This window comes from Sceloporus occidentalis, unplaced genomic scaffold (genome assembly GCF_023333645.1).
Source record: "Sceloporus occidentalis isolate IW3139 unplaced genomic scaffold, rSceOcc1.0.p SCAF_4, whole genome shotgun sequence".
NCBI lineage: Eukaryota > Metazoa > Chordata > Lepidosauria > Squamata > Phrynosomatidae > Sceloporus > Sceloporus occidentalis.
This window is the reverse complement of record NW_028316984.1, coordinates 86,996,239-87,022,662: the sequence shown is the minus strand read 5'-3', so window position 1 is coordinate 87,022,662 and position 26,424 is coordinate 86,996,239. Positions and strand designations below refer to the sequence as shown.

Genomic DNA, 26,424 nt, shown 5'->3' with positions numbered 1-26,424 from the left:
TGCCACTGGGACTTGGGGTACGTAGAAACACAGAACTATTCAACAATTTGCCAATGACTACATATAAACTGCTATAGCATAATTTGCCCCAATTCCTTCCAAATCTCTTTATCTATCACCTGAAAGCTTGTCTGTAGCTTTGGAAATTTTGAAGCCAGAGGAAATGTTTTTCCCATTTTTTTCCAGGAAAAACAATAAAAAATTTCAGGGGAAAAAGTGACATTATAGTACCCTTTGGGAATGTTGCTTTAGGAATATAAATATATTATTATGTTTAGCTTACTTTGGAATAAAATCACCACATTTGGTACATTTATATTTGATAGATTGAAATAGATTTGACATTATTAAATACTACAGCTTATTCAGAACATAATTACAAATTGAATTTACTTTTGTTGCTGTTACACATGCAACTAGAAGGTTGCATGTGTAACATAAGGAGCATCTGAACTGTATGGAACCTCTTTGGTTTTGCATGTTTATGAGGATCAGGGAAATAAAAACTGAAGAAACCATCAACTTCTCTAGACCATTATAGTGCCAAGCAGACAGAAAAGTCTCATTCTCATAAAAAGAACTGAGAAAACCATGACCATAAATTAAAGTGGCATACACTATATAAAGTCTTACCTAATAGTCTACCTGCTACACAGTTTATTTTAGAAATAATGGGTGGGGGAATAAATATATGAACACCTTGTCTTAAATATTTTGTTCATCATGTAAAAGAAAATACCCCATCATCCATTTTAATTATTTTTCCTGAAAAAATAGCTTCAGAAAAAATGGAGGAAACACACACACAGTTTTTCCAGCTTTCTGCCCTTTGGCTTCATATCTTTAGCCTTTAGTCTCATTTCCCCTCATGAACAGATGCATACGGACTTTTATATGTGACACAGGCCCAGTACAGATTCTCCTTCGGATTGTTACCATGAGCTCCTTCCCGCAATGATGCCAAGGTGCCATTTGAGCCCTGGGACATCGTGGTGACGTGTTTTGTGCACCACGCCATTTGGGCGCGTCACACAAGACACGTCATGGACACATGTGCCGTATGGATGGCGCTGCATCAAGATGGCACCACCCATACTGTACATATTAGGGTATGGGAGAGTGCAGTTGCTGCGCTCTCCTGAACCCTAAAATTGCCACCGCCACGCCACAAAACGCCCGTCTGTACCAGGCCACAGTTTCAAAGAACTATAGAAATCTTATATGCAAAGCATGCATAAAACTCTCCCAAATCATATCTTAATTGATAGAAAATAAAGTAATACTTTATTTCTCAACTTTGTATGGACAAGGTACAGATACTATTTTATTACATTGAGTCTGCCTTTCCAGTATATACCTTTAGCCAAAAATCTGGCTGCCTAGTGCTACTTTGGAAATGGTTTTTCACAGTACAGTAATATTGTCTGCCTAGAGCACTGCACTGTACTGTTTTGGAATGAATCAGAGAAAAGGGGGTCATTATCTGTGGCAATCCCACCTCTAAACGGAGTGGTTATAGTTTGATCCCATTTGGGTCAACTATTACTTACTCAAGTGAACAGGAAAATGGCAAACTGCACAGATAGATTTGTGTGAAAACATAACACTCAACTACTTTCCTGCATGGTTAATCTCTACTCTTGTTTTCTGCCTTCTTTACTCCTTGGCTTTCAGCCCTCCAACTTTCAAAGCTCCCTAACATTAATGCACCAAAACAAAACAAAAAGCATAGAAAAAAAGAACACCTTGTTCCTGTAAACCAATCCAAAAGGAATTATTGCCTTAACATTACAAAATGAATCCACACAAATCAGAGCAAAATCAACAGTGCCCAAGGCAGTCAATCTAACAGATGCTTTCATGCAACAACGCATCATTAGAAGATGCAAAACTCAAATGTTGAAGAGACTGGGCAGCAAAGAAAAACAGGCACTAACATAATATGAAAGGGGAAATATAAAGTGCCCTCCTCCCGGTCTTGGGCTGGGCAATGTCCTGCACTAGAACTGGAGCCACTTAAAACATGCTCACTACTTATATGGAGTCAGGGTGAACAGTGACATTTACAGGTGACATCTAATTACCTAGGAGGGAGAAGTTCCCCTCTGTCAATGCCAACTTAGAAGGTGGGTTTATCCAATAAAAATGACTGACAGGATATTCAGAAGACGTAGAACACTCCAATCAACATAAGCATCATTAAAATCATTGAACTCATTGCCACAAGATGTGGCAATAGCTACTAATGCACATAAGATTGTACTGCAAGCTACAACTTAATAACTAATGTAATTTTACTCTTAGAAAAGCAGCAAACTTTGCCCTATTGGGTGTAACTACAGAAATCACAATGAAAAACTGGACATTTCACAGTTTGAAAAGTGAACAGGACCATCACTGTGTTCCAGAAGATGTGTCCAAGCAAATGTAGCTTTTGAGTGAGTTCCTCCACAGTAAGTGGAGAATCTTAGGAAAGTAGGAGACCACTGAAGTGAGGGCAAATACTCTCTGCATATCCACACAGGCCAGACTCACTCAGATTCTGTGCACTACACAAGGCCTGAGATTCTGTTTCTTCCCCTCCCCAGGGTAATGAGAACAGGATGAAGCCATGCAGTTTCCTTCTCTGCTGGGATGGTGCTGCTGCTACCTTGGTGGTGAGAAAAAGCAGCTCACTCCATGGCAAATGATCTGGCCTCTCTGCTATATTTAAAGAAGGGCTAGGAGGAATTCCAGGGATTTTTGTAGTGAGATAAACAGAACTCTTGACCTTTTTCATGGAGAAAGGAGAAATAGCTCCTTCCACTAAGAACAGAGCTGAGGGTTTTCAGGAAGGAACCAGTGGGGAAATTTTTGAAGAATCCAGTCAATCCCTGACACATACACCACCCAGTTCTTCCACCTCTGTTACTAATTCATTTGTGTATTAAACTACTAAATCTCCTAACAAAAACCTCATTACTGGATGGCAAACACAGCTAGTGGAACCTGATTATAATCACACACTTCCCTCTCACTGCCCTGTATGTATAAAAAGCTCAGAGAGGGACAGAATAAAACTGACTTCACCCAACATGGGGCAGTCCTGGGGGGGAAAGCTTCTGTGATACATACATGCCTGTCACAGGAAAAAGAGAAGAGCCCCAAGGCATCAAACAGAGCCTGCTAGAAGATGGCAGGAGGCTTAGGGGGTACTTACCACCTAATAGCAAACTCATGGCAATATCCTTGCTTTGGTCTTCATTTCCAGCACAGATTTATTGTTATATAATTTCCCAGGAATCAGACAATAAAATCATCCATAAAATGAAGCTCAAATGCTCCATTCCATGGCCACACTAGGCAGGCGTCACCCTTTTCCATTTTCTTCTCCAGAAGGCAGGATTGCACCTCTCTCTCTCCTCATACACCTCCTGTGTTCCTGTTCCTTCCCACCCGCCCACCCTCTTTTCAAAGGGTGGCAGAAAAACAATAGGCGAAAGTCTAGGAATATTTACTAAGTGATAATCTCTTCACGTATTGCAGCAGTCTGTTTTTCCCCTGTCCGATAAAGATTTCAGAGCCAACCACTAACGTCAACCATAGAGGGGGGGAAGGAAGGCTGGTGTGTTTGGGCTTTAATCTTAGCACTTACCATTCACCTGCTGGGGGGAGTATGCTTCTGATCCAGAATCCGGGGGAGAGTCGGGTAAAGTGCTGAAGAGCAATGGAGAAAAACAGAAGAAAAGGTCAAATATGTATCTAGCAAAATTGAGACAGCAAAAGAATATAAAACATATTGAAAACAGTGAGGTGGGGGGGATAATAAGAGGAACACAGACAATCTTCACTGCTTGCAACACCTCCAGATAAGTGCATTTTTCCTTATATTTTCCTCCAATATAAATTCTCCCAAGACTGATATCAACATGGCCTTCCTCTAACAGAGCTTAGGAAAGTTCTCTTTTTTTGGACCATAACTACGCAGATTCATGTGCCACATGTTCAGTGCCCGTGATTCTGGGAGCTGCAGTCTCCAAAATAAATTTTAAAAGTTCTGCCCCATATACAGGTTCTACAGCACCCATTCCTCAAAACGCCAACCAGCCCCCAAACCCAAAGCAACAGAATCTTACCACAATTAATGTCCTAAACTTTTCATAGCAGCACCTCCCAGAGAGAGAACTTAGTATTTATTTCAGCCGGTATCCTCTCACACCTGCTGCCCAGCCTATGCTACTCCCACAGTGAGCCCTTTGATTTTATTCGCAGTCACATCTCATTCCATAGCCATTTGGTTAATCTGCTAATAAGACTCCTCTCTTCACCCAGCAGCTTCTCCTTGGCTAAAAGAAGTGCAAACAGATATGTATCTGTTCCCCAGAAAAAGATCATCACAGATACAGAGGAAGCTTTTGGGGAGACTGGCTCTGTTCCCAAGTTTGGCCCATCAAAAGCAAAAACTGTGAATTTAAGGGTTGTACTATCACCATATAAACCTGAGGCTATAACTATATATGAAGTTAGTGAAGACAAGACCTTGGCCACAAAGGAAACCAGACATAAAAGTGGGAATTCTACTGGTCATCAAGGAAAAAAATAATAATATTGAATTGTTCATTTATATATAACACCATCAATCTAGAAATTGATTTACAGAGTAACAAATATGCAGGGGAGTGATTTTCTGCCCAACTCTTCTGGAGTCTGTCTAAACTGAGTTTCCCACAGTATCTCTTCAACAGATGATTCAGAACTAGTGTGTCTACATTAGGACAGACTAATTTCCACTCTTTAGCTCTCAAAACAAAGAGCAACTGTGCCTATCTCAAATCAAATCCAACACTATCACAACTACAAGGCCTTGCAAAGCTCCCTGCAGGTCAATGAGGTCATTCCCAATCTAAAAGTCTGATTTTAAACATACCTGCTGCCGGTAGCTGATAGCAACTGCTATCAATGCCGAATGGCAAGGTCAAGTAAACAGAAGTGAACAAGATGAGACTGAAGTGCATAGGAAGAAATCGGTTTTGAAGTGTAACAAAATCATGTACAAATGAGTTAATGAAGAGTCACTTCAGGACAACATTGAACTTCCCACCTGTGCTGTTAATCAGGGTAATTCACCAAAGAGTGGTTCACCTCAGTCCTTCCCAATGCTACTCATGTTATCAGACTGAAAACAGCAGCAGCATTTGGGAACTTGTGCAGAATGGTCTTGGTTTTGTGATCTGTCTATACATAGTCTACCTGTGACCATAGGTTTTTGTGATCTGTCTATTCATACTCTACCTGTTCTATTTCAGAGCTATGGCCCAGCAGATCATGGCATCACTGTTTCAATTCATCTAATGTGCATGCTTTGTTGGCAAAATGAATATTGCCTTCCTCTGTGACTGAGAGCAGGTGACTTGCCCAATATCACTACATTTTAGTAAATGAACTAAATCTGTAGAAGCCAGCAATTACATGTGCATGTAGTGAAATTACAGAAGCCAATTCAGACACAAACAATTGTGGTGAAGCATGGACATAAAAATACAAAGATATATTTATATATGTTTTAACAAGGCAAAGGCCTTCTTTAAAAACTTACAAGTATCTGTGTTGCTAAATAACAATATTTCAACCTGCTTTTGGGAATAGGGCCAAGATATTTGCAATAACAATGTTCACAGTTGGCTTTCCTCCACTCAAAAACTGAACGAATCCAAAATACTGCAAAAGCGCTACAGCCACCCAATGACAGAAAAAGAAGAAAAAGAAGATAAGAAGCCAGAGATGTCATACTTAGTAGACTGTGAAAATATCTTTTCAATTGTGAAGTCGAAGGCTTTCATGGCCGGCATCCATAGTTTTTTTGTGGGTTTTTTGGGCTATGTGGCCATGTTCTATAAGAGTTTATTCCTGACGTTTGGCCAGCATCGGTGGCTGGCATGTTCAGAGAATGCTAACCTGGAAGAGAGGTTAACCCTTGCTTCTAGGTTAGCATTCTCTGAACATGCCAGCCACAGATGCTGGCCAAACGTCAGGAATAAACTCTTATAGAACATGGCCATATAGCCCAAAAAACCCACAAAAAATTATCTTTTCAATTATGTGAGTTAAAAAAAAATCCCTTAGTATGATCCTTTCAATCCAAGGCTCCAAACATCTTAAATACTCCCCAATGTCCCCACACAGAATGTTTTAGCTAATGTACTGATGAATGTTCACAAAGTTAATATGGATTCCCTAATTCTGCAATCACCTGCTTCTCTAGAGATAAAACTAAAATTTAAATTCTGTTCCTGTGTCTCCCTGCAGGGAATATACCACTTCAAATAATTCCTCCCTTCATATAGTCTGGTGCATCCACAGCTGTTGTCATATTTCCAGCAAATGGAAGGGAATATGAGAACCAGTGATTTAGTGCTTAGATGTTAACATGAGATTACAATTCCCTCTGTGATCTTCCAAATTCTACCAGTTTGTGGAATAAGAGTGTAACAGTGTAGAAACCTCAACCTGAGAGAATAAATCTGTTGTGAAAAAAGTTCTGCGAAAGGGTTTTACAATGTTTTCAAGCAAGTACATAACTATCAAACTTAATCCATAGGACTGACAAATTTGTTTTTCATCTTTTAAACCACTTTTAAATCAGGCAGGATATTTCCTACCTAGTACAAACAGTGTACAGTATTAAACTATATAATTCAGTTACTAGCAAAAGGCTAATGGATCAAAGAATACTATGCACAAGGTGCCTACAGCACATATGCCAATAATTTGACATTTATTTTATATCCGTGTGTGAAGGTCAGGCTCATCTATCTTCCACTAGTCCACCTTCCAGCTTTTAGTCCTCAAATGAAGATTTTCTTCAAGTCAAACTGGTTTTCTGTTTCCTTCACAGAAGCTGCACTGATTGACATCATTCTGTGACCAACATTTCTTCCTCTGGAGATCTGAATATTCATTAACGCTCTGTGACAGAAATGCTCTACCCATGGAGATCTGATAGGTTTCTCCTTCCAACATATTTGAAAGGCAGCTTTCTAGTGTGCCCCAACAGCTCTTTAATGGGGAGGGAAGGTACTAGGTGCTCAAGCAGTGTTCCAGTTTCCAGCCAGGAATAAACAGTAGATATCGCCCTCCTGGATCTCCAAGAAATTGAGATGCAGCAGGGTGGCAGGTGGTCTTATCTCTCCTGGCATCCTAAACAGTTGTTCCCACCCTCCCATGGCCACAAATTGGCTGAGGGAGTTGTGCTTGCCCTTTGAAACAAACTTGTGGGGGGCATTGTCCCATAAAGTACTGGATACCTCTTTGCACAACAAGATTTTTAAAAATTGTATGTGCACAATCCCAGATTATTGTTCTGGAAGTCGCCCTGGTTCCCACTGTGGGAGAAAGGCAGCATACAAATAAAGTAAATAGACTAAATAATAAATAAATATGTGCATATGTCACCAACAAGTCTAGCTTATATATGTAAAGTTACTCTAGAATGAAATGTAAATTGCTGTTCATTTTTACTTTACATTGTGTTCTTCATGACAAATTTCTCTCACCTCACTGTATAGTTCCTGCTTATTACAGAAACATTCTTTGTTTCTATGACTGCATCATTCCCATAAACTCCTATCAAGCTGCCATAGCAATGACCATTCCCTTCTGTTTTATCACAAAATATTTGAATTTTTATTTATTTATTTGTTTATTTTTGCATATCCAATCATTAATTGCATTTGTGGATTGCTGGGAATATATCATCTCCTTAAATCCACTTAATTTTTTTGAAAAAATCTTCATCTCTCTGTATTTTATTTTTTTTTAACTACGGATTACCATAAGGAAGTTTAGCTGGTATTCCATGTTTCTTATACCTCACAAGGCATATCTTAGGGTATACCTACTGGTCACTTTCTTTGCTTCCCTACTGGAAGCAACTGGATTAAGCAGATGTCACAAGCAGATATTGGATTAAGAATACCATCCTCTCTGGAATAGTTTCCAAACTGTTTCTTTCTCCCAGGGAGAGATACTGTATTAAGATGCTTTCAATTTTGCATCCTATTCCATTTTTCCTAGATACTTCTAATATGCAAGCCCTTCATTTTCCTGTTTTGATCAACAGTCTCCACAGCCTTCTACTCTCACCTGTAACACCTATAAATATGCCCAAGAAGCACAATTAAATTCTAGCACTGGAACTGAAAATCAACACAATTCAGTATGAATAATAACTTAACTCTATGGGAACCATTGGTACTTCAAGTACAGATATAGGTTTCTAATTTTAGCATTCAAGTCTGAACATCTCAGGCAATGTTTCCCCTATGGCCTCTTTAAGCAGATATCCCTCCACTTCCCACTGAAAGATGATCCAGCCTGCTAAAGATACCCTCCCCATACCATCTTAACTAAGGACAGAAGCAACAAAATGCAGGCATCTTACTAACATCTCCAATTTTTCTCCTGTTTTATATGTAACATCTTGCCTGATGAAGAAGGCAGTGGAGCTTTGAAAGCTTGCAACAAGTATATTGTGCTTTTCTTTTGGCCAATAAAGGTATCACTGGCAGGGTACAGACCGCCCAAAAAGGGCGGTCTGCCGGCGCCTTGTTTTGCTGCGTGAGGGAGCCGCAGCAGACAAACTGTGCGGCTCTCTTGCGTAGCAAAACGAAACTGCAAAAAGTGGGTTCTTTCTGCGGTGCCACTGATGCACTCGCGACGCCACAATGGGGGCGTGACATGCAGACACTAAGCGTTCATCGTGTCAAAATGGCGGTGCCCGTGTGTACAGGGTGCCGCCATTTTGATGTCCTCGTCACGAGCTAGGGGTGAGGGACGTATGGGTGGTGCACCCTCGACCAACCCCTAGCACATGATGAGGGCACACTATAGGCCCGTCTAGATCGGGCCACTGTTTGGTGGGTTTTTTGTTTGAATTTACTAAATGGCCAACACAGCTACCCCTGCACATTCTATGGACTTAGGTTTGTTTGTCAAAACATACAAGCCTTCGATTCTATTTCAACTACCATGCCACAGCTGTATGAAAGAATATGAAATGTTCAGACACAACAACACTTTCAGACCTGGGAACTAGATCGTCCCACCACCATATCCCCCTTCCTCCTTTGCTCACTTACCCAGGTGCGTAGGAGGCCTTGAGCTCTGATTTGATTGGTGGGGCAATGTTGGACAGGCAGTGTCCACTGAGGTACCCCTTGGGCGCTACCATGCCATTGTTGTTATTGCAGTTGAGGTGAGCACTGTAGCTGGGTCCGCATGGGTTAGGCAAAGGAGGACAGTGTCGGATTGGAACTTGGGTGCTTGGGGGGCCATGATGGAGACTGTGCCGGATCGGGACTTGGGTATTTGGGGGAGCATGATGGAGGTTGCCACTGGTTATAGCATTAGTCACATGAGCAGCACTGGAAACAGATGCATTGATACTGACAGAGCTGGAAGGCTGAGCATGAGGGTAGCCAGCTGAGGCTGAGATGTCAGAGATGGAGTCCAAATCAGAGCTGTAGGAGAGAAGTTAAACAACTGGAATACTATGTGTATACAGCACCTTTTATCAGCATCCTTAACAAGCCATTCAGACTGTACCAATATCTACGGAAATACACCTCATGCTTTTGGTTCATGATACAATAACAGAGACCAGAAGAATATGAAAGATCTAGATTGAGAGAGGGGGTGGGAGAGAAAGTATGGAAATATAAAATGCATTTGATCCATAATAATAGAATAAAAATCATTAATGCTACAAAGAACCATAAAGAAAAGTGGAAAGCTGAGTGAGCATGGCAGAATCACAGCCATATCTTTTTTTCTTTTTTCTTTTTATTATTCAACATAAAAATAGTTTACAAGTCAATATTATTCTTGTTACATTTTATTTGTTATGCAGAATTTAATTTTGGTACCTCTTTAACTTCATTGATATAAATACCATACTGAATTTCCTGTTTCCCATGTTGTATATGCTCTGCTTCTGTATACAAATCAAATATTACTCCCTCAAAATAAATTACTCTATATTTTCTTATAAAAGAGTGTGTTTGTCTTCCCACAATTTTGCAACCTTTTTCCATTTTTCGTCATATTGTTGAAATGAATTATTATTTATATATGCTGATAAAATATCTAATATAGCTAACTCATGTAGCTTTGTTAGCCATTCCTCTATTACTGGGACTGAATCAGATTTTGCATAGATCAGGCAGGCAACAGTTATCATATATAACAATACGTTTAACTCATCTAAAAGATTGTATGTACAGCGCTGTGTAAATTTACAGCGCTTTATAAATAAAGGTTAATAATAATAATAATACCAGGTTATCTTCTATTATGTCAGTTATATTTAGTAAAAAGAGTTCAGGACTTAGTGGGATATTTTTCTTTAAAATTTGTGTGATATTTTTATAAATCATTTTCCAGAATTTTTTTGCTTTGCTACATTGCCACCACCTGTGGTATAAAGTCCCTTCTTTCTTCCTACATCTCCAACAGTTTTTGTTTCCCTTTCCCCCTATTTTTGCTATCTTTGAAGGTGTCATATACCATCTGAAAAAAATCTTAAAATAATTTTATTTTAAATTATTACATCTTGTAAACTTTAAATTCTTTTTCGAAGCATTTTCCCAGCTCACAAGGGGAATTTCTTTTCCAATATTCTGTGCCCACTTAACCATATTTGTCTTGACCTTTTCCTCATATAATTCCCATTCCAAAAGATATCCGTAAATTTTTTAAATCAATTGTCCCCTATCTCCCCATATCTTTTCTAAAAATCTTCTTTTATTTGATACTCTGCATGAGGTGGGGGGCTGGTGGCAACTCTAACTCACCATGCATCAACACTCTGCTGTGCTATTCATAGCACATAGCAGGTCTAGGAAAAATCACTTGCAAACTCTGAATATTGTTTTGAGTTCTCCTTCCAAAGATTCCTGGTTTATAAAATGTGATTGAGAAGCTGCTAGTAACTTTATGCCCTCAAGAGATGTTCATTGCAGAGCATAAGAGATTTATAATCAATGCAACACCTCTTAGTTTGACAGAGAAGCTTCTAAGGGATTTTTTTCTTGATAATAATCAGACTTACTATTTACTAACAGTGCTAAAAACAGGTCTAATTTGTTATGGTCTAATCCATGTAAATGTTTACTAAACAGCACCATATGCTGACAGCATCCTCAGACCTTCGGTAATGAACAACTAGGAGACTAAGCTCAGATATTTGGAGCTGTTTTTAAAAGAAAGAAAGAAAGAAAGAAAGAAAGAAAGAAAGAAAGAAAGAAAACAAAGCCATGCAGACTGTAAAAACAAAACAAAACACTAGAGATTTTTCCAAGGAAAGAAGGATTTAAATAAAGATTTAGGAAGAATTGTAGATGTGGTAGGGATTGACATGTGAGAAGAATCATGTGAAAGTACAGAAAATACAAAGACTCAAGGCAAAGGAATATAACTGAGTACATCACCACAAGACAAACCAAAACCACACCACCCATGTTCAGTACAGGCAACATTGTGTCACAACAGCATGCAATTATCATTGAGCATTAGGAATACAAGTGAACTTACATATCTGGTGAGTCCTCCTTGCCAATGTATTCTTCCAGTATGCTGGTGTCAATATTTGATGGTTCAAGAGCTCCATTAATATCATGACCTGAAGCAAAGACAGGTTGCAGAGGAAAAGCTATTAGCAAAACTCATTAGACAAAATGCCACTCTTCTCTCAGAGCCAGAAAGAGGTCTGATTATGGAAATTTCCCCAGTAGAAAAATGCTGGATTAAAATCAAAAGATTGGATTTGCCTAAAAATGGGTATTTGAAAGGGTAAAATCTGAAGAATGGTATGTTGTTCCAGTACTTTCAGCTAGAATCCAGGAGATGGACAACAGAAGAATGGAATCCAATAGAGACCACAAAAATGGGATGGAGCAGTCATTTTTATTTATTCATAAGTACTCAGCTCTAACAATGTTTGAATCAGATTAGTGGAATATAATATATAATACACTTGTTATATTATTCTACAATCATCCATATCAAAGAAAACATCAGTCAGCAATACTTTAATATTATTATTATTATTATTATTATTATTATTATTATTATTATTATTATTTTAATGAACAAACAACTGTAATGATTATTTATACTGAGTGGCCTCATTTGGCCATAGTGCTAAGCTACAGTTTAGTGTTACAGAAATAAGCCTTTTCTCTCCCTTTTCTCCTCTAGCAATACTGCAAATAGGAGACCACTTCCATTTTTGGTAAACCATTTGCTTCCTTTTCAGTTGACTGCATTTTAGTGTTATATCTGCATTAAAACAAACAATAGTCAGTCTTACCTATGGTTTACTGAACCAAGCCAGCTTCAAAGCTTGATTTATCAAGCCATTTTGTTTTAATAAAATTACTATTGCCATTCTTGGGCAAGGTGATCGAGAGGGCAGTCGCCTTTCAGCTCCAAGCAGTCTTGGATGAAGCCGATTAGCTAGACCCATTTCAAACTGGCTTCAGGGCGGGACACAGAGTCGAGACTGCCATGGTCGCCTTAGTCGATGATCTCCTGTTGGTGCTCTTAGACATCTCAGCAGCCTTCGATACCATCGACCATGGTATCCTTCTGGAACGCCTGGGAGAGTTAGGTATCGGGGGCACTGCGCTCCAGTGGTTCCTTCCTACTTCTCGGGAAGGTTCCAGTCTGTGAGGCTGGGGGATAGCTGCTCCCGTAAAAGGGAGCTGACATCTGGCGTTCCGCAGGGCACCATTCTATCCCCCATGCTATTTAATATTTACATGAAGCCGCTGTCATAGATCATCCGGAGGCATGGAGCTTGGTGTTATCAGTACGCTGATGACACCCAGATCTATCTCTCCATGTCCCCGACTGATACAGTGGCTAAGGATGGCACCTCCCCTCTGGACCCCTGTCTGGAGTCAGTAATAGGCTGGATGAGGAAAAACAGACTCAAGCTGAATCCAGAGAAAACAGAGGTATTCATGATAGGTACCCCGAATCCAGATAGGGAAATTTGTCACCTTATCCTTGATGGGGTTAAGCTCCCCCTAAAGGATAAAGTTCGCAGTTTGGGAGTACTCCTGGAGTCATCTCTACAATTAGCATCTCAAGTAGATGCGATGGCCAGGAGTGCTTGGTACCGGCTTCGGCTGATACGCCAACTGCTCCCCTGTCTGGATCGAAAGGACCTTGAAACTGTAGTACACGCACTGGTAACCTCTCGTTTGGATTTCTGTAATGCGCTCTACATGGGGCTACCTTTGTACCAGGTTCGGAAGCTTCAGTTAGTTCAGAACGCTGCAGCCAGATTGGTCACGGTTACCCGTAGATCGGACCATATAACACCTATATTAAAATCTCTCCACTGGCTGCCTATCAGCTTCTGGGCGCAATACAAAGTGTTGGTCGTTACCTTTAAAGCCCTACATGGCTTGGGCCCGAGTTACTTGAGGGAGCGCCTCTCCCTACATAATCTGCCCCGCACCCTCAGAACATCTGGGACATATTTACTTGAATACCCTAGGGTAAGATTAGTAAAAACTTATCAGAGAGCCTACACGGCGACAGCTCTTGCTCATTGGAATGCTCTCCCTGAAAAGATCCGGCAGTGTCCCACGTTGGAAGCCTTTAAGAAAGCTTTGAAAACGCATCTTTTTCAAATAGCATACCCCCCTGATTCTCTTTAGAGATAGAATACCCTAATTAATATCCGGATACCCAACCACAACCAATTGTTTTTAAATTGACTTGTATTTGTTATGAGACTTTTATTATACCATGTAATATTGCTGATGTAATTGATGTTATATTGTATTGCTTGAGTATAGTACTGTTTTGTATTGTATTGTATGCTACTGTGAACCGCTTTGATCAGACGGAAAAGTGGTATACAAATAAACCTATTATTATTATTATGTAATTATTATATAATTAGTTATGTAATTGCAAGTCTGGGTTGAAATGCCACACTAAACTATTAACTGAAAATAGAAACAAAAGTTTTCGATGTTCTCCTCATGGCTTGAATGGAAGAAAGTGAATGAGAATAAGACTCATACATTTAACAATAAATCATTTTTATTGGGTTTTATTGTTACCACTGTATAACTTATACAGTGCTTAACAGGCCAGTACTTAATAAATAAACCATTGGATAAACTGCTTGACCCTGAGAATAATCATAATATGAGAAAATAGTAAAATTGGATGATTAAAAACCTGAGATTTTTCCCTTTCTGAATCAGGTCTGGCTTGCTTTTCATAAAAGCTGCATACTATTAGGATAATTTTCTTGCCATTATTGAGGACAATAATCCTGACCAAAAATCTAAGTTACTAACAGCCTAGAGCATGAGAGGAATAGGATAAGATTCCTATCCCAGTCACTTTTAGGTAGCAATTCTTGGGGTCCCCAGATAATGCTAGACTACAACTCTTAGAATCCTTTCCCACTGACAATGCTAGGTGGGCTTCTAGGAATTGAGGCTCATCAACATCTGGGAGCATAAGATTAAACACCATTATTCTAGAGCCTGTGCCCATAAGTGTGCCAGTTGCACAGCACTGGGCAAGAGTGGCTTAACCTTTTCCTTGTGTGCCTTTCTTAACCAGCTACCTCAACCCAGGTCCTGCTATTTCTCTTTAGAAAAAATAAACATAAAGGTTCTATAGTTTTCCTGCCCCTGTTTTGCCCATAGGCAGTACTGTATCTGAATTACAGTAGGGAAGTAATTCTTCACTAAGAGGCTAAACAGACCGACATTATATGCTGGCATGGGGGCAGTGTAGGGGCTTGATGTATGTACGCCAACTGCCCCCACTCTGGCATCATGCTGTGTGCCCCACCGCATGGTGGGGGGTGTCACAGCACCTTGTTGGTGCAGCGTTTAAATGTGCTGTGTCAAAGAAGCACCAAAAAGCCGCGGCCACAGTTTCAAGGGCACCCTTTCCATGGTGCAAAAATGAGCCTTTTTTGTGGCTTCTTTTTGCACCGTGGAAAATCCAGATCAGGGCTGTGGCATATAGTTGCCGTGGCTTCAATCCAGCGAGGAAAGGGGTGGCTGCAGGCCTCTCCAAAGGGGTGGCCTGTTGAGCCCCTAAGTTTCTTCTCAAAGGAAGCAAAAAGTAATTTTAACGATTTTCTTCATGCTGCAAAAGATTCTTCCAAACTCATGCAGTTTCTGAAGGGTATTTGCAATTCAGGGCATATTTTGCAGAAATGCTGCAACTGGTTCTTTTGCACATGGAACAGCAGTTTCTGTTCAGAAACACCAATTTCTGTTCAGAAAATGCTATTGCCTATTTAGAAAAGCTTGTGCAAATTTTAATAAAATCCCTAATTCCACCATTTTCTATGCAAAAACAACATTTTCTGAAGAGGAAACAATATTTCACCATTGAAATCTGGGCAAAAGAACCACATTCAAATTTTGCCCAGAATAAGACTTGAATTGCAAAGACTCTCATCAATTCAGGATTCTTCTCCTCAAGGTTTCTCAACAGAAAATAAGTTTGTTTGTTTTTTTAAATTTTGTAAACATTTTCAAATACTCTTTCCATCCCTAAATTACAGCTGGGCTAAAACAATACCCCTCCCAGTTTTGTATCATCTGCAAATTTGACAAGGATTCCCTCCACCCCATCATCAAAATCACTGATAAAAATATTGAAGTATCGGCCTCAGGACAAAATCTTCTAGCACTTCATTTGAGACCTCCTTCCAATCTGAAGTGCAGCCACTGATGACAACTCTTTGAACATGGTTTTCCAACCAATTATAGATCCATCTGATGGGGTTTTTATTTATTCCATATTTAGATAGTTTGCTAATCATATTCTAATGGGGGACCTTATCAAATACTTTGCTGAAATCCAGATAAATGACATCAAAGCTTTTACCCATGACCTTTTTTTTATCCAGTTTTTATCCACTTGACTTTTTTTCTTTTGGAATACATGTTGTTTTTTAAATCAGTTCTTTGCATCTTACCTCTTCAAAACGAGTATCATCTCCCCCTATCTCCATATCCTTTCCCCATAGATATGAGGTCTCTTCTAACTCTATGATTATATGACTATTCAAGAAAGGTAAGGAAGAAAGTACAAAAGCAGGTTTATAGTTTAACATTAAGAAAACAAAAATAATGATGACATAACTATAATGCAGATTATGAACAACTTAAAATAGTTGAAGATTTTTCTTCACTTTTCATATCCCATTCAGGTAAATAGAAGGACTTTCTTTTCCTCCTTCTCTCTTGTATTCCTTCTCTCTTGTACTGAAAAATGATTTGGAGTTGTTGCTATAAAAAACTGTCTATTTCTTGGTTAGTCTGAATACTATAGGATTTGTGTGCCATTCGTAAGTACCAAGGGCATTATCAGGAAAAGGGAGGGAATCCTTTATGCCAGAGCTCAGTGGGTTTTTTTTAAGGGCCAATCTTTTTCTTGAATGGCTCAATCACATCAGATTAAAATGATATGTCACTTGCTCACTAGACTAGCACACACACAATCAAAGGAGTCTCCCACCCGCTACTTAGAAGCATTCTGGGTAAAGGTTATTCAACCAACCAGAAAGAAAAAAATGGGGGGGGGGGACAGGGTTTTAACCTATCAGAATGTTACTTTGTGAAAATCCCTTTCATACCAAGAGAAGCAAATCAGCAGAAATAAATCCAGGGAGGAATTTTGCCAGAAGGAATGGTGGGTGGGGTGGGGGAGGAGAGGGGAGGGGAGGGGAGAGAAAGTCAAGGCAGGGAATTTTTTTCCTTGGTCACACAAACTGAGGAAAGACTAGGTCTGAAGCTTGGCATTTTTGTTTGCCACATCAAAGTTATATTAGTATAGGAAAATATGGCTTTATTAGGTTTACAGCACCCTGCCCAGTGATTATTCCGAAATAAAATGTTCATTTTTGCTCATGAATACAGCACCCCTTCCAGCACAAAGCCCAGAACTTTACACCATGTTTCAAATTTGGTTTTCCCTGACTTCCCAGGTTTATTCCATTTCCTGCATCAATATCCACCTATTAATTATGTCTAACATGCTTATGCTGCCTTTGTTTAAACTGGTTTTATTGCCTAAGTATGAACGTATTGCCTAAGTTCTTTGCTTTTAATTTTTATTCTTCATTCTTTGCCAAAGAAGCATTTTTAAAAAATAACAAAATAAAATAGGGATGCTGTTTCCCCCACAGATATGTAAAACTGCTGTACCCATGAATGTTAACTTTCACTTTATTTTCTACCTCCTTCGTGTTACACAAATTAATTTTGTTAAATTTCATGTATGCTGAAAAATTGTGCATTTAGAATTTTGCAGCAACATTTTTGGGAACCTTTCAATGAAATAAGGTGATGTGTCCTCCCACAGGACTGTAGGCCAAGTGAGGCTATTGAGAAGCAAGAAGGATATATCAGTATGCTTGAGGAAGCTTGAAGTTTGCAGACGTTTTGTTTGTCTCTTTAAAAGAATTGGGGGACTCTAAAAAGACCTGCCATCCCCTCCCCAACATCCAAGTGAGGACTCAGAATGATTAGTGGTACTGAAGGGAATGCAGGGAGAAACTAGAATGGGAAAGGAGTGGAAATGAGGGAGGATATGAGTGGCCAAAACCTCATCTGCCATAACATTTTGTTGCATGCCCCCCTTCTTACACCAAAATATTATATATTCCACCACATATTTTTGGAGCAACAGTGAAATTTGCTTCCCTTCAATGGAAAATGGACAATGTATTGTTGTTGTTGTGTGCCTTCAAATCACTTATGATGTATGGTGACCCTGAAACAAATTAATCACAGGCCTTTCTTTGAAATATTTGTTCAGGGGGGTTGCCCTTTCCTTCCTCTGAGACTGAGAGAGTGTGACTTGTGGGTTTCCATGACAAAATATGGATTTGGGTCCCAATCTTCCAGAATCCTAGTCCAACACTCAAATCACTATACCACCCTAGCTCACACCTAAGACCAAATCATGCAAGTTGTCTGACTACAGGACATATGCTGAATTTGCTTAATTTTAAAAGTTACTCATTAAAATTATGTAACAAATAGCTTTTAGAGAATTCTCTCCATAGAGGGTTTATTTCATCACGTGCTCTTTCAAACATTCATCTATTCTTTAGATTTTAAAGAGAGGCATTTATAAGAACTACACTTATTCCACATTCTTATTCCACAGCACAGATAATATCCACAGATTTTTTTAGAAACTAATCTGTTACTGAATCTAGTTTCTGTGGCTTTACTTGGTTTCCAACAAACACTGATTGTCCACGTTTTAGCTAACCAAAGCAGTGATGGGAACTGCATCTTGAACTGTACCTCCCAGCTTTCCTCACCATTGGCAACAGTACTAGGGGCTGCAGGGAATTAAAGTCCAACAACATAGAGGGGGGACTACAAAATTTCCATTCCTGGTTTGAAGAGCAACCAGAACCTGTGTTGTCTTAAAATGGAGAATAACATAGCAGGTGACCAATAATTTCATTAAGCCAGCCTTTGGACACCTAAGATATCACTTCCAGCTCACCAATTTTCAATAACTGGAGTTTGTTCATTTTAAAAATTTGTATCATTTTGAATTGTATGGAGCTAACAGGCTTTCAGCCTTTGTTGGCTTACTGTATTCTTGAATAATTACTACCTGGTCCTTAAAAAGAAATTCCAGAGTTTGAAGGTGTTTGTTGCCAGATAAACTGTAGAGAGAGAGCCAGCATAGTGCAATGATTTAAGCGTGGACCCTAGATCAGAATTCAAATCCCCAATCAGCCAGAAAAACCCATTGGGTGACAGTGGGCAAGTGACACTCTCTCAGCTGCAGAGGAAGGCAATGGCAAATTGCCAATGAACAAATCTTGCCAAGAAAACCTCGTGATATGTTTGTCTTAGGGTTAGCATAAGTCAGAAAGTTGTATGTGAAGGCATACAACAACAAAGCTGTATAGGACAGCAGTCTTAAAGCCTGAAGAAACTGCAGCATCAAACACTGAACAACTGTTACATTGTTTATAAGGTCTCCTTCACTTCATTTCCCTCTTTTCCCCTATATAACAGTGGGCAACTGTTATGCAATCATGGAAAAGGGAGGGAAATCATCTCTAGTTTAGAACTATATTTGGATACAAATATCTTACTTTGTGAAAAGGAAAGCTCATCTTGTGCACAAAAACTTGGGACCTTAAACTCTCATTTCATTTGACAAAATATAGACAAAATGGCTTAATCTCAGAATGATTAAAGATGAGCTTGGGGTAAACTAAAAAAAAAGAATATGGTTGATAGATTATGTATTACCAATATTATTATTTATTTATTACGGCATACAGTCAGAACAAAGATAGAATACAATAATGACCAAATATCCATATAGACACAATACAATACGCTCATGGTGACTTGTATGAAAGTTTATCTGTTTTTACAAATTGATTGATGATGCCCGTCTATATGTATATGGATAGGATACGCCTTTTTATTATTTTTTATTATTTTCTTGCTATTGACACTTAAATGACTATGCCAAAGAAACCCTTTTGTAATATTTCTATGATTCCCTTAAATTCCTCAGTAATTTGGCACACAGTAGAGAGTTTTATCCCATTTTAGATTTCTCATTGATATGTATGGACATCATTACCAATATAATGGCTCACTAGAGACATTTATTGCTGTGTTGAGAAAAGATGAATGGGAGGTGAAATTGTTGATTATAAAACTATGAAAATCTGGTGTTGTAACTTCTGAAACATTTTCATTAAAAATCTGTGGAAACTGTAGAGACTCCAAAGCATTATATACAGTACAATACTTATATTTTAAATATATTTTATTTTGTGTATATTACTAGATACATTGCTATTAAGTGCCTAAATATTTAATAGGGTCTGAATCATACAGTTTTGAAGCATTCAAAGAGTCCCATGTCCAAAGCTCACTGTACTGATACCTTCACAGCCCAGAGGCATCCTAAGGAGCAGAAACTAAGAACAGAATAAAACTGAAAAGGAGGGTGGTTATAATTCTATAAAAAGGAAGTAGTCACATTTGAATTGTGTTACTCTGGGGAGATGGAAATGAAAACCCTCATTTGCTATTCAACAACTATTTTCTTTCAGAAAAGATTTCAGCCAGAGAAGCCCTGGATTGGCACAGGTTTCAATTCAATGTCATTCGGTGAAGACTTGGTTAAATATTTGCACATTTGTCTCAAAGGATGTGAACCTATCCAGTTTAACAAAATTTAATATACAGTGCCCTTGATCCTTTCACTGTAATGGAACAGTAATGGAAGCCTTCATTATGGACATCTGCATGTCATAGTTTGGGGTCCTCAATGCTTTCACATCAGGCAGACTGTGGTTGTTCCACAGCATTACCATTCTGGCTTCACTGGCAGGACAGCTTTGACCTTCTCACCACCTTGCCTTGAAGGTCTCCTTCATGTATTCGCAAAAAAAAAAAAAAAAAAAAAGACCCAAGCAAAAGTGAGATAAGCAACCAGAGGTTGGAGGTATTTCAGCTGAGTAGTTGAGAGTTACAGAACTGATAAGCAACTCTATTTTTTTTAATAATAATAAAAAAAAGAAGAAAAGAGGTGCCAGTTCCTGTAAGTGGTTTGGGGTGGTTTGGACAAGAGCGTTATTTTCTTTCTAAAAATAAACAAATCCTCTGAAGAGCTTTTCTCGGGTTTCTAGGATAGAAGTTCTTGAGCGAGCCAGCCTAGTTTTAATGACACACTAGTGGTGGTGGAACAACACGCTCTGTATTAGCTTGTTTCATGCTCTTCTCTATGAGGCTTAATGAACCCGGTGAGTCCCACTTTGTGCTCTCCCATCTGAATTACCCCAAATCATTGTTTTCCACATTTGTTCTTCATTTGACTCTTCATGGCCCCCTTTCTCTCTCTCTCTCTCTCTAAAAAAAACACCAACAACCCCAAAAACCCACCACCTCTGGAATGTCTGCTGCTGAATGAGAGCTCTTAAGAGCATCTTGTTGCCTGAAACTTCTATTCAGTAAAGACTTGTTACCAAAAGCCAGCTTAGGTGATTAATTTAAAGCTAATGCTGCTGTTTGGAGTCACGAGCCCCTAACAACATTAAACCATGTCCCTCTGTCCCCTCCCTTTTCCACCTACAGATTAAGAGTTAGCAGGAAGATTCAAAGAAACATAAACGCCTTCAAAACTCCACAAATGAGAGCTATTTTCTTCCCAGTTCAGAAGGAACAGGCACAGAACAGAGAACACATTCAGCTAGTGCTCATCTTTCCCTAAGGAACCACCACTTTCCTTGTTGTATCATACTTGTTATATCAGTGATGCATCATATTATTGACAACATGGCTGAATGTAGTTTTTATAGTGAAGAGGTGATATTTTATCCAGATTATCAGCTCTGTCTGTTGAGGCAATTGTAACATTTTCTTTCTCTACCTAGAGAGCTCTTCAGGCTTTTATAACCTCAAACCTTTATTATACTTTTTATCTAGTTCTCTGAAGACTACTCTCCAAATAGTTAGGTCCTACCATAAACAGTTACTTTAGTTCAAACATAAATTCTTTCTCTATATCTTTTCATAATCTCTAGTCTGCACTCGAGAATGGTCTCCTCATATAATATTCATGTAGAAAACTAGATCAGAGCTGGCATTTTGTTAATTCGTCTCAGCTACAGTAAACACATTCAGTCAATTGTTGAATGGTGAGTTAATATGTAGATAAATCTAATGGATTTATCTAATGGATCTATGTGATAGAAAGGAGCATGAAGGCTCCTTTCCCACAGTATTGCCATCTTTGAATCTCCTGTTCTCTAGCTCCCATTTCTGTTCCTTTAGCTTCCTGAGGTCCAAAGAGTTCTTCACAGCACTCAGTCTCTCTGTGTGTGAATTTTAAGTCCTGGAGAAAATGGTAAACTCTTGTCTTCTCAAATAATATGGATTACAAACCAACTGAAGATTTTACACCACCACAAAAGTTCACCTGACATGTTGCCACCGAACATGTGACATAATACAGAATATGTCTTCCATTTAAGTTGTGTACACTGAATCTTTAAAGATAGGGTATAGATAAAATGAAATATATCACTCATTGGGAAAAAAAAACAATAATGCTAGGAAAGGTGTAGGGAAGCAGAAAGAGAGGAAGGCCACATGCTAGATGGATGGATTCTATAATGGGTATGAATTTGCAGGCACTGAGCACAGCAGTGGAAGACAGGAAGGCTTGGAGATATCTCATCTACAGTGTTGTCATGGGTCGAAATCTACACAAGGGTGGATAACAACAACAACAACAAAGCATCTTGATTATTTCAAAGTTGCACATAATTTGTAACAAGCATCAATAACTTTTCAGAGTGTCCAATTTTTAATATACATTTGCTTTTTGTCACTTTTCACCAAATGTGATAGGACAGTGACAAACAAAGTACAGTAACAGGATAGCCATAGATGCATATAAGAAGTAAATGCATATAATCCTACCCCATCCTTCAGTCAAGTTGAATCTTGGGGGTCCCAAAAATGTGCTCTAGTACATAGACCACACAACTGGTGGAACTATTAGGGTTTATGAGCCTTTGGAAGGCTTTTAAAAAACTGCCTTGTGTACAGTAAGTTATATGCTTCCTTTTATTATCTATCTGTCTAGCTAATATATTTCTGTATCACCTCCCAGACCACAAGGGCGCTAGACATTTAAAAAACATTAAAATACTTTTTAAAAGTCTTTTTAAAACAGCCTAAAAACAATCCTAAAATACATTTTAAAACAGATCAATTTCAGTTGGAACAGCACTGTTTTTGCTTCTTTTTTGGGGTGGCATCTTTTGGGATGGCAGAACAACTTTCTATTTCATGGAAGCTTTTGGCCATTTCTACTCCTTCCAAGTAGAAAAATCCTTCCAGGATCACCTGCTAAGCTTCCAAAGGAGCTCCAGAGGTCAAATAACACAAATGGAAAACCACTGATCTTCAGCAGACTTCAGTTCACCAATATATGGAAGCGGTTTCAAGGTGTATCCAGTGCTATGGCAAATAAATAGTGGATAAATAGCATGTCAAAAATACCCTAAAAGGCACCAAATCCCTTTGATCTTAGAAGCTAAGCAGGGTCAGCTGTGGTTAATGGGATGGGAGACCATCAAAAAAATACCAGATGTTGTAGGTAATATATCAGAGGAAGGAATTGGCAAAAGCACCTCTGAGCATTCATTGCCTAAGAAAACCCCGTGAAACTCATGGGGTTGCCATAGGCTGATAGGTGACTTGAAGGCACACACACACACACACACACACACAAAATTAAACAGGGACCAGCATGTCTTGTGTAAATGCAAAGCTTTGGAGAACTACTTTCATTTCCTCACCTTCTGGGGTATTTCCAATAGCCTCCATAGCATCTTCCCCAGATCTTGGACAACATTTCTCAACTCCAAATCTCTTTTTATCTTTTGTATCTATACTCCTACTCTGTACTTCAAGGAGCTAGATCTGAGATTTTAGCCTCATAAAAACCCTGGGAGTCAAGACAGGTTGAATGAGGGCACAAGCTTAGGGCACCCACCAGGTAGATTCATTTTAGTTAGCGAGAAAGAAAAAGATGGTATAAGTCAAGCTTCTTACTGATACTACTTCATATATTTCCTAAGCAACAGAATAAATTCAATTAATAAATCATGTTAATTTACAACTAAACAGAATAGGGTTGGCATTGTTTCTCTTACAACTAAACCTTGCATCTTTATTTTAATTGAGAACATTTTGCACAGGGTTTTTTCTTTTTTGTTTTAGCTATGAAGTGAACATCTTTAAGCAGTCATCTGTTGTCTTCTGCCTGCTCTCACAACAAGAATGGCCAGCTCTGTCAAAGACTATGAGAACTGTAGTACAACAGAGATGGAAAGCAAAAAACTGTAGAAGGCCGTCAATACAATGTTTTTCTTATGATCAAAGGCAGCAATTGCAATTCCTGAAATTAAGCATGAGAATGCAAAAACATCCACACTGGACAATTTTGCCTCTTCTTTTTTCAAGTGTTGCTCCTTTCTGTTTCATTCTGTTTTGCCCAGCCCTATGTGCTATCCAATGCAACAGGGCCTTGATTATTAATTTTTTAAAAAATGAACATAGAATAATAGAATCATATTATTCTATGTTCATTTTTTTTAAAAGTAATAATTAAGGCCCTGTTGCATTGGATGGCACTATGATTCCATTTTAACTGCCACAGCAGATTTCTAAAGAAATCTGGGATACATAGTTTGGTGAAGAATTAGAGCCCTCTGTATGAGAATTTTAAATACTCTTCCTTAAACTGCAAATCCCATGATTCCTTACGATACCATGGCAGTTAATATAGAATCATAGTGCTATAACTGTGTAGTGTGAAGGCCACAAGATTGATTCTTCATTTACTTAGAAAAGCCTCCTTTAACTCACTGTGTCTGACAGAAGGCACTGATTAGTTTAGAGATCCCCTGTAAATCCAAACTGCATATATTCAGATTATATAACATTAGCCTTAAGAGAACTTAGTATTTACTAAAGGATAGAGGAAAAAATCATTCATATCACATGCAAAAAGTTGCCCAATTCATATTTCTCAAAGTAACAGAAGAATCAAAACAGTTACAATTCTATACATAAACACTTTTCTAATATTTTAATACAGTTATCTCAATAAAATGCTTAGAATGATGGCAATAATGTACAAGTATGCATTAAATTATGTAAAACTACACAACAATGGCTGGTGTCCTGTTTGTGACATACACTTTAACTGTATGCATGTTTTTTTTTTTTTTTTGGTTCTTATGGAGATAGATATTCTCTTCTACCCCCGTCAATAGTCAAAGCTAGGGCTCACGGTTTTTGGAAATGATGTTATTAACCTGGGTCTGGCTACAGGGGATAGGCAGGCCTCCCCACTCTCCACCAGTCACAGAATGGCTATTCATGGGACTTCTGCTGCTAAACCATGAGTCCTGGGGTTGTAAGCAGGGAGCCATAGTGGAACCCTTGCCTAGGCAAGGTACTAGGCAATGTAATATCTCAGCCAGTGTGCACATGGGGATAAATGGGTAGGAAAGTGCATATCAGAATTTCAAACAGGATGAAACAGACTAAGGAAAATGAGTGGAACAAAATTGATAGTTTTGTTCCTGCCTGTCATTTACAATTTTAAATATATACAATTAAAATCAGAATTAAAATGTTAAAATCTGAAGTTTGCATTTAGAAACAGCGATGTTGATTTTATTGATCTTGCTACCCAAACAGCTTTACTTCTGGGTGAAGTGCAGAACTAGGGTTCTTGCCTACTAAATCCAGCATTCCACCCAACAGACCACAGCATTCTTGGTTCTCTCACTATGAAATTATAGAAAAGGGTAAGAAAATAGTGGAGGCATTTATTTGAAAAAAGGGGTACAGACAAAGAAATTAACTCAACCACCAACTTCACAAAAAGGAAGAGGGCGCTAGAAGAGTTGAGTCCTTTTGTATATGTGAGAATGTCAGGAATTTTACTGTTTGGACTGGTTTTCTCTGCCAGACCTAAATGTCTAAACTTGGCCAATGTCCAGAGGAAGTTTCTAGTACTACCTCCAACTGTCTTTGTAGTCACTGTTTTGAAATGTGTCTGCCTACTGACAAACACACCTATGAGCACTCTATCAGTAAAAAGGATCAATTCCCCTTAACCAGTAGCATGATTATCAGACAGGACACAATATGTACTTTGCTTATAGATCTGCCTTTGGTTTCATGTAACGAGGGTTTTAGAGGTCTTTGACCATTTCTAAGTATGCTTCTTCTTCCATGTTAAAATGAGTAAAGACAGAGTTAGGGTCATGCAATGGATAATGCCTAGATTTGGAGCTGGGACATTTTGGCTGGCTTTAGATGAATCACTTGTTTCCACTCACTTCACTCCACATTCATAATATGACTGAAGGTTGCTATGAATAATCCACAAAAATGTTTGTACTGTGTATAGGGTAAGTTTTGCGAAGATAAAAGTGACTATATTTTTAAAACATCAAAAAGTGGTCCTGTATCAATGCAAGATGTGTATACAGTAAACACCATAATTGGTATCAGGTGGTCAGGTGGTTAAAACAACCAATGAAAGAAATTTTAATTTCATGTGTCTTTCTTCAAAAATCTGACCCTAAGAGTCCTGGTCTCAGACATTCTTGTGCCTTTTTTATATATAACGAGAAGTATGGTCTGTTTTGGTTTTAGCAGCTCTCTGTAAAAGTTAAAGGAATCCCAGTGCTGCATCTCATTGTATTTACAGGGCTTAGAGAATCTACACTAAGTGATAGGCTGATAGGTTTATGGCATTTCTATTTATAAAAATACCTCCCCTCATGTATACTTGCTCTGT

General features: G+C 38.7%; 1 protein-coding gene across 1 annotated transcript in view; it reads right to left on the bottom strand.

Annotated features, from left to right (window-relative positions):
* The window catches only part of MYRF (myelin regulatory factor), a 125,270-nt gene that overhangs the window by 61,409 nt on the left and 37,437 nt on the right, over positions 1-26,424 (bottom strand). The window contains exons 2-4 of the mRNA XM_089520752.1: positions 11,569-11,656; positions 9,117-9,497; positions 3,635-3,696 (exon numbers count right to left, since the gene is read on the bottom strand). Of these exons, the coding sequence (XP_089376878.1) occupies positions 3,635-3,696; positions 9,117-9,497; positions 11,569-11,656 (531 nt within the window). The remainder of the gene's footprint in view (positions 1-3,634; positions 3,697-9,116; positions 9,498-11,568; positions 11,657-26,424) is intronic.